The sequence below is a fragment of the Galendromus occidentalis genome, unplaced genomic scaffold, assembly GCF_000255335.2.
Source record: "Galendromus occidentalis unplaced genomic scaffold, Mocc_1.1 scf7180000075756, whole genome shotgun sequence".
NCBI lineage: Eukaryota > Metazoa > Arthropoda > Arachnida > Mesostigmata > Phytoseiidae > Galendromus > Galendromus occidentalis.
In genome coordinates, this window is record NW_003803746.1 from 423,196 (window position 1) to 431,971 (window position 8,776).

Below are 8,776 nucleotides of genomic sequence, written 5' to 3' on the forward strand. Positions count from 1 at the left end.
GAGTCATCGAACGATCGCGCTCAACGAGAGGACATTCCGAACTGGAGTTTCGACTTCCCCAATCTTATGTCTTCTCAATCGCTGGCGACGTTGCTCATTCGAAATTCTCCGTCAGCCGTTTAACATGAAAGCCGGTGCCGGCAGATTATTCGAGCACATCCGTCAACGTCGATGCTTCCCTCCCGAGACCCTGCGTATTTGCTTAGAAAGTTATAGGTCCTTACGCTCGAGAATCTAGGAGCCGCATGCGTTCCCGACGGGATCGAGGTCATTAAAGCGTAAGCCGACATACTGCCTGACATTTGCGCATCGTCGATTCCGGTCCCAAAGAAATGACGTAATTAGAGGCATTCAACGCAAGTGTTCATTTATTCATTCATCGTGGGCTGGCACTGAAGCGAGCAGCGCGCAGTTTCAGCAGAAAGAGGAATTTTTCTTCTCTAATCAGTTGGGCTGGCAGCAACACGCATCGAGTTGAAGGCCGGCTTATAAAGTTCCGACTCGTCCGCATATCGAGTCTAATCCACTTGATTCGGGCCTTAGAAGCGCTTCTGCGCCCTACGACCACCTTACCGGCGAAATAGCGATCCGCCAGCAGTAAGACGATATTCCCGAAAGAGCTCCACTTTCTGAGGGTAGCAGACATCGAGAAAGAAAGCAGAGGCTTTGCGAACAAGGCCTCCTTCATTCGATGATAATCTGAATCCAGCGGTCGGGCTCAACTTCATGAAGCATGAGTCGATCCAGAGGCAGATAACTTACCGCGTTAGCGACCCCGCGCTGCAAATCTGATCGGGCTCTTGAGTGAAGAGACATTTCTAATGGATTTTTCTCAGAGAAATCAGAGAAAACCACGGAGTTCTGAATGAGCCCTCTCCGCATCAGAGAGGCTCTCTCTACGGACTCTTCTCGGAATCGTCCTGGATCAGAGCGAAATAATCTGATTCGGGCTCAGGCGCGGGGCATCGACGGGTTGCGACTCCCAGTGATGAATACGTCTCGGTGTTTTAGACTTGAATAAATATTCCGTTTTATTTCATCGGCTCTTCTGCAATCCACGTCTAATTACAAACAGGGTCTTCTGTTGGAATTCACATACTTTGCCGAAGTCGTTCGCCGCGGCTCGACCTTGTACGAATACATTAAAAACAGATCTTTAATTCCCTACGCTCGAAAGAAAAATTGTCTCTAGTAAACTCGGATTGCTGGTGGAACTGTCTTGCATTCGGTTTGATCCAAGGTCGCATCGATTACAGGTCGGAACTTTAACGTGACTTTGCCCGTGTTCACGTCGATGTACGAGAGAGTATGCTTCCGCCAGTGTTGTTCCATTGGAATAGGCTTCTGGCCCTCGACGGGCTTGCTATAGTCGATTTCGTCAACTCGGACCTGAAACAGTTCAATAATAATTTTCCAGTCGACTCGGATCCGATCGGATCCCGATGGCGGGCGAATTCAAATAGATCGCGTAGACAATGTATCCTTTGGTGGATTTGGAATCGCCGCCCGGTTCTTCCTCGGAAACGAATTCAAAACGTAAGGGGTCTCACCTTGAAATCCTCTCGAGCGTGAGCGCCTCGAGACTCCTTCCGGGCCTCCGCACCGACGATGGTCTGCTGCGCGCAAATCATCAAATTTTGGAGCTCCAGAGCCTCGACCAGATCGCTGTTCCATATGAGACCCTTATCATGGATTTTCATGTCTTTCATCTGTCCGTAGATCGAGCTCATCTTCTTACATCCCTCCTGCAGGGATTCTCCCGATCTGAACACAGCGGCATCCGTTTGCATGGTCTTCTGCATGGTCAGCCGCAGGTCGGCGACGTTGATGCTGCCCTCGTTGTGGCGAACTTTATCGATGTTGTCGATGGACATTTCACCGTCGTTATCCTTGAGAGGCAGTACCTTCTGACCGGGCTTCGTCGTTTCAGCGATCGTTTTAGCGCAAGCTCTTCCGAACACGACGATGTCGAGGAGCGAGTTCGCCCCAAGACGATTCGCTCCATGGACCGAGGCGCAAGCGGCTTCTCCGGCGGCATAGAGCCCCGGAACGACCTTGTCCTCTCCGGTGGACGTGATATCGATGACTTGACCCTTGAAATTCGTCGGGATTCCACCCATGTTGTAATGGACTGTCGGCAGGACTGGGATTGGTTCCTTTGTGACGTCGACTCCGGCGAACACCATAGCCGTCTCCGAGATACCGGGCAGACGCGTCGCCAGCTGCTCTGGGGGCAGGTGGTGCAACTGAAGGTAGACGTGGTCTTTCTCGGGACCGACACCTCGTCCCTCACGGATTTCGATTGTCATCGCACGGGACACGATGTCCCGAGACGCCAGATCCTTCGCCACTGGTGCGTAGCGTTCCATGAAACGCTCTCCTTCGGAATTGATGAGGATTCCACCTTCCCCTCGACAACCTTCTGTGATAAGACAACCGGCCCCGTAAATTCCGGTCGGATGGAACTGCACGAACTCGTGATCCTCACAGGGGAGACCGACTCGGCTAGCCATCGCGTTTCCGTCTCCCGTGCACGTGTGAGCGGAAGTGCACGAGAAGTAGGCCCTGCAATTTGGGACAGTGAGCGAAACGGTCAGCCGATGGACCGGCGGTCGGAGACGCGCAGCTACGGGAGGTAGGAATTGAGAGAAATCGGCTCACCTTCCATATCCGCCAGTGGCGAGTACTGTGTTATTTGCATTGAATCGGTGAATGGTGCCATCCTCGAGGCACAGCGCCGTCACGCCTTTACAGATTCCGTTATCCATGATCAAGTCCAAAGCGAAATACTCGATGAAGAATTTACAATCAAACGCCAAGGACCGTCCGTACAGGGTGTGGAGCAGCGAGTGACCTGTATAAGGGAGGAGGTCAGAATAGGAAGAATTGGAATAGAAAGAGAAAACAAACGAGCATACATAGAATCGAGGAATGTCTCCGCATCCTGGAAGAGTCCCTCGCTAATCGGGGCTCCGGTTCTATGCAGGTACTCGATTCCGAAACCCACGACCGGGAACGTGACCATATCGCGAGGAGCGCGTGATCGGCTAACTCACCGGTTCTATCGGCCACGGCGCAGCACCTGTGAGCTTGTCCACCCTTTCCGAAGTTATAGCTTTGCCCACCGAAAGCTCTCTGGTAGATCTTGCCTTCGGTCGTTCGGCTGAACGGCATCCCGTAGTTCTCGAGCTCAATCACAGCTTTCGGCGCTTCCTGTAAATATTTTCATTCATTCTCTGCAGGCTATGCTTGATGATTGTCACTGCGAAATTCAAGCACGGTAGTCAAGTCATCCTGCCCGATGTTCCGTCATCGGCGCAACATGACATGAAAAAAAAAAGTTCTGCAGTCTATTTCCTCGAAGCAACTGTCTCCGCTGCCGCTTTCTTAACAGACCGGAGGACTGACGGAATCTTGGATTTTTGTAATAGAGACGCGGCTCTACTGCGAAAGCCACACGCTCCCGCCAGGAAACGACGCTCCTTACCTTTGTCATATAGTGGATGGCGTCCTGATCGCCGAGCCAGTCGGAACCTTTCACGGTATCGTACATGTGCCACTGCCATTCGTCAGGCTCCATGTTACCCAACGCAGCATTGATTCCACCTTGAGCTGCCACGGTGTGAGACCTGAAAATTTATGGATACTGCACTGTTGCGCTCTATGAATCTCAGCTTCATTCAATCTATAAGATGCAACGAAGTGCATACATCTCGCAGTCTTGGTCTGATAAGCGCCAGTGCAACCGAAATTTCTCGAAATCCATCAGCCTAACTACCGGCTCGGTGTGGCGTGTGACACCAAATACAACCGATGGATCGGATCTCGCCAGATAGGGTCTCCCTCCGCAGATTGTCGCATCCAAATATCTCTTACGCCTGAGCGGCTTCAGAAATGCACGTACTGTTGAACGCGGAAAGCCACCGAGTGTCCTAACCACGGGGAAAATGGGAATCTTACGTACCTTGTCGGAAAAAGCTTGGTGATGCACGCTGTTTTAAATCCTTCCTCAACAAGTCCGAAAGCAGCTCGGAGTCCGGCTCCTCCCGCGCCGACGACGATGGCATCGAATTCATGATCGACAACCTGAAAAACGGACGATAGTCAAGGACAATTTCGCTGTGGTCGCGTATCCAGATAATCGATATAGGGCTCTCATCTTACACACTCGATCGTGAACTCCTATGCGAGAAAAAACTGTTCACCGGAAGCATGCCGCAGGCAGGCGAGCTGGTATGAAAGGATTCCGACCCATTCATGGAGTCGGAAACCCTCCGCAAACGTTGCGCTTCCAACCCTCACTCCCCTGGTGCATTCCTAAATACCGTTACTTCTGCGCAATTCGTAATATGCCGCTCGGGGTCGGGGTTCCGGCTTCCGGACCCCGCTCTTGGAGGGGATCGGAGCCCCGTAAAGATAATCTCGCGTCGAATCGCGAATGAGCGCGGCGAAAATTCCCGAAGTGCAGAGAGCGCCAAATCCATCCAGACTCCCACCCCAGAGACAGCGGAGTTTCGCTAATCTACCCGCCAGACTCACCTTATATCCCTTCCAATCAGCCTTTCCGCTGACAGCAGAAGTTGCCGAAAAGTTGCGCGAAAGCAGCTGGGCTCTCTGACTGCCGAACCTCAGTGCCCTCAACAAGGTCGTCATCCTGTCGCTTCAATCTCGAGTCGGTCTGGAAATGTCGCGAAAGTTTGCGTTCACTCGCGAGATAAATGCCCGAAACCAACTCTATAGAAGTCCGTGGGAGATGCCCATGACCGCACCAACGAATTCGATGAAAATACGGATCGAGCTTGAACGAACGGGAAAGCTATCGCAACTCACACAGCTTGCACGGCCCAGCCGACTCTCGACTCGCACCAAAACAACATCATTGCCTGCCTGGCAGAGAACAGCGACAGCGACTCCGCTGCGTGAGTCGCCCGCGACTTTTCAAAAATGTCAACACCGCAGCCGCCACATTCTTGGGGTCATTCCTTGCGCGAATCAGCTTCGAATCGAGCATCGAGGATTGATGAAGTCCGGTTTCAGATGTCTTCCCGACTTTCCGGAGCGTTCCGCCGACAGGGTGACGGCCAGATGGGACTTGGAGTCAATTGCTGATAACGTCAAGTAGAGAGAGCGTAAACAAGTTGTCTCGTGATTGACACTCCACCGCCAGCTGCCTTTAAGCGGATAATGAGCTCCCGCTGAGGACAGGACACTTATCAGCTGAATCGATTTTTAAAAGCCCATTGAGCGACAGCTGACTCGTTCAAGACCGGAGCGATGTCGGGTGTTGGTTGTCGAAGATGATTCGAGCCAATTTCCCGCAGAAGTCTTGCGGAATCAGGCCAAAGGGCTTGGGGGAGAAGACTATGCGATTGGAGTCAGAAATTCGGGTTCCACAACCCGGTTCGCATCGATTGCGGAATTTTTCCCATTGCGATAGAGACGGGAACGTCAGGAATTGACGCAATCGATCGTCTCGACCCTCTCATGCTGGGAACCGACAGAGATAGACCCAACTGATATTCATCCTCTCAGATCCTGTCCGAACGCCCGTGGTCCTCCTGGAGCGCTTAAGTCCTGTTTTGTTTAGTGCCTGCCATGAAAAGTGTCCTCAAGGTCCTACGTGGAAGTGATGACGCATTCCCGCTTGTTATTGGCACTTTATTCTGCGTTCAACCACCTCATAGCTTTATTTTCTCATTATTCTGTTTCTCATACCATTCATACACTCCGCTCCGTTTTTTTTATAAATGCCTCATCTATCGAAAAAGTTTCAGGCGACAGCAAAAATTGTCTCTGGAAAAATTGCTCCTCGCAATCTTCTGCTTCATCGGTTGAATTGTGGCTGTGTGTCTCATTGGTGAGTTTGATTGGTGTTGATGCGACCAGCACGTCCGTCAAATACCTAGAGCAGGATTACACGTTCCGTACGTTTGCATGTCGGTTCGAGGCTTGACTTCCCTCTTATCTATAAGACATTCATCAGGTTTCAACAAAAAGGAAATCTTTCGAGAGGAGGAACGAATAAAAAAACAGAACACTTTCTCGCAGGGAGGGGGAAAGGTTTCCCACGCTTCCGCTTCCATGAACTACGATCCTAGTCGAAGGGAGAAATAAAACGTAGTAGGTTCTTGCACCAGGCTGCCCTAATGGTCCTCTAGTAGTCGGAGCTTTCTCTCCCGAAAGAAAGAATCGAGACAGTTGAGTCCGTTCCTCTGTGTCGATGAATAGACGCAATCGGGTCGAGGTAGCAGCTCTGCCAGTTGGGTTTTGGAAGCCATTCTTCTTAAGGTACGTTCAGGAAGCCCCTGCCCTTTGTGGGAGAGCGTCCGATGGCTGAAGTTTTCGCTTTGAGAACTCATTCATTCGTACCACGAGTTTCGGCGCGTTCTCCCTAAATGGGTCTGGTGAAGTTGGCTGGGAAAAGACCTTTCTCACCCGTGGTCTCCTTGACTCCCATGAGCCAGCCCTCTTCCTGCAACGGGACGGAAAACCAAGAATAATTGACCCGAATGGATTCGATTTTCATTTTATGTCAGGGATGAACGGAGAAATCCGTTCACTCTGGTGAATCTCATTGGAACTTACTTGCTCTTCCGGATCGTCATACTCGATAACGCGGATTATTTCTCCGCTCTCGAAGTTGAGTTCGTCTACGTCCTCTGCTGTGTACTTGTACGTCGCGCGTACCTATAGGCAAAGAAAGGAGAAAACGGTTCGAAATTTCGGAAGTTGATGAGGACGCTCTCCGAGAAACTATCGGTAGATCCTCCGGGACAGAGACCGAATCTGCGAAGACTCAGACCCGGAAGGGAATCATGATTGGAACGTACCTTGTAGAGAGTTCCCGGAGGCAGGTCGGTAGTCGTAGCCCCTGCAGGAATATCGTACACCCCTTGATCAGGTTGCGGAGGTCGCTGGCCGTTCATACCCAGCGAGGATTTCGCCGGGCTCGAGGCCGAACTAGTTCCGCCTAAAAAACGTGCAACGTAAAGTAGGAATGAGTACGACTATGGACGACATGCCGTTTTAGTGGAACGGGTGTCTACTACATGTAAGAGCAGCATGCCAACGTCTCCGGCATCGCCAACATCGCGGGTACACGAATCACACAAGTCGGGCGTGATGACGCAGCCGAAAGATCGACCGAACGAATCTCTGAATCGATCCACGTTTCCCGCGAAGAACCGATCTAGAGATCGACGGATCGATCCGTCGATGAATCCGTGAGTCATTCCGCTACTGAGGGAGTCAGTGGGATAAGCAGTATGCTCTGTGCACACCTTTGGGGTCGCTGTCCTGGTCGGCTTGAGCTCCGAGCATCGGCAGAATGTCGGGCGAGCCGGCGACTTGTTTATTGTCGTCGTCATTCGGAAGAAGCTTGAACTCGGTATACTTGGCTTTAAGTTTCGTCACTTGATTAAACCATATGCACATGTTGGCGTTCCGGTCCATCATGCCGGGTACAATACTTTCGATCGGATTCCGCACCGTGCATTTCAAACACATCCACGGATGCCGTTTGAACGCCTCCTGCTCACGTTCGGAAAGCCAAATACACTTCATTTTCGTGTCCAGGCCACACCCTATGCACGTGGGCATGGGCATGAGTTCTTTCCGGGCCTCGCTCGCCGTCGGAGTCGCGAGATCCAGGGCAACGAGGTCCTTGCATTCGTCGAGCTTCGCAACTGATTCGTTTTCGGGCCGGAGAATTTTCCAGAGCTCGCTCTCGGTCTGAGTCTGACTCGACAGCGTGGATACTGTGCTCGTTTCCAGCACCTCGTTCGTGACGAGTATTAGCTGCGATTTCGTGTCGTCGGGAATGTGCAGGGCTTGAACTCTCTGACTGAGCTCTTGATTGAAAACATCGCGTCGTATTGTCGTCGACGTCGTCGTTGTCGTCTGTGTTATCGTCGTCGTGGCTCCGACTCCACGCGGAGTCTGGGTCGGCGTGTTCGAAATTTCGTTTTGATTGCTTGCCAGACGTTTCCGCTGCTTGATCGGCAAGGGGGGCGGTTCGAGTGTGTCTGGGTGGCGAGAGTTTTGTTCGTCAAACCTACCAGAAGCAACGCTCGCACATAATCAGGCAGTCCACGAGCGGAAATTTCGTTTAGGCACTTCGAAACTACAAGCCATGGGATAAGGACGGGGTTCCGCTAACGAGTTGATGCAACAGCTACACGATGCCACAAAGAGGCTTCCGGAGTCGTCAGTAATTGAAGCGTCTCGAGACGATTTCAGAGCGGTCGATCACGATTATTATCCATCGACGCGAGTTCGTTAGTCACAGCTACGGACATTGAGGTAGACTGGGGGACGTACCGTTCGTAGCAGCCACGCTGCTGTGGGGTTCCTTCTTGAAGTCGATTTCCTCGTATGGGCGGACTTCTCCGCCGGTACTGAAAAAAAAAACACAAGCCTCAGCAGAAGTCGAGCATACGGATACTTTCGGGTAGGGCATTGAGAATGAAATTTTCCCCGATTTGATGTTTTCCCCGTTTCGGATGTTCCTTGATCGGGGTCGGATTGCAATCAGGATGGATTCTTGAAAGCAATCATAGTGACCTGGAAGGCGCTCCAACAGAATTCCTGGGCGGGGGGACGCTTCGGTTATTCGCCGTCGGCTGATTGCTCGGCATTGCGGGGAACATCGGAGCCGTCGTGGGAACCGGATTGAGTTGGGGAGCCTGAATCATCGGTCCACTGATGGGATGTCCGGAGTCCCTAGCTAACTTGTGCATTGTTTCGTTGAGAAACTGGTATACGACAGCGTTCTCCC

The 8,776-nt window shown here is 51.8% G+C and overlaps 2 protein-coding genes across 2 annotated transcripts in view; both read right to left on the reverse strand.

Moving 5' to 3' along the window:
* Positions 1 to 1,002: 1,002 nt before the first annotated feature.
* SdhA (succinate dehydrogenase, subunit A (flavoprotein)) lies at positions 1,003 to 5,094 on the reverse strand. Its single transcript, XM_003738028.1, has 8 exons — positions 4,831 to 5,094; positions 4,540 to 4,678; positions 3,965 to 4,086; positions 3,488 to 3,629; positions 3,057 to 3,213; positions 2,662 to 2,854; positions 1,551 to 2,565; positions 1,003 to 1,389 (listed from the first exon to the last, which is right to left on the reverse strand). The coding sequence occupies exons 2-8, from the start codon at positions 4,651 to 4,653 to the stop codon at positions 1,189 to 1,191; spliced, it is 1,944 nt and encodes a 647-aa protein (XP_003738076.1). The 5' UTR covers positions 4,654 to 4,678; positions 4,831 to 5,094; the 3' UTR covers positions 1,003 to 1,188.
* Positions 5,095 to 5,644: 550 nt separating this feature from the next.
* LOC100903104 (amphiphysin) overlaps positions 5,645 to 8,776 on the reverse strand; it is a 25,658-nt gene continuing 22,526 nt past the window's right edge. Inside the window, 5 exon segments of the mRNA XM_029112846.1 lie at positions 5,645 to 6,472; positions 6,586 to 6,687; positions 6,831 to 6,970; positions 8,320 to 8,396; positions 8,563 to 8,776. The exon segment at positions 8,563 to 8,776 is cut by the window's right edge and continues 24 nt beyond it. Of these exon segments, the coding sequence (XP_028968679.1) occupies positions 6,392 to 6,472; positions 6,586 to 6,687; positions 6,831 to 6,970; positions 8,320 to 8,396; positions 8,563 to 8,776 (614 nt within the window). The 3' untranslated portion in view covers positions 5,645 to 6,391.

What these genes read in the sequence shown, in the direction of transcription:
- SdhA (XM_003738028.1), bottom strand. Translation starts at nt 4,653, where the DNA reads ATGACGACCTTGTTGAGGGCACTGAGGTTCGGCAGTCAGAGAGCCCAG. An exon ending in CCATCCACTATATGACAAAG is followed by an intron (nt 3,214 to 3,487) that starts GTAAGGAGCGTC and finishes AAATATTTACAG; the next exon opens with GAAGCGCCGAAAGCTGTGAT. An exon ending in CGCCGTGGCCGATAGAACCG is followed by an intron (nt 2,855 to 3,056) that starts GTGAGTTAGCCG and finishes TCCCTTATACAG; the next exon opens with GTCACTCGCTGCTCCACACC.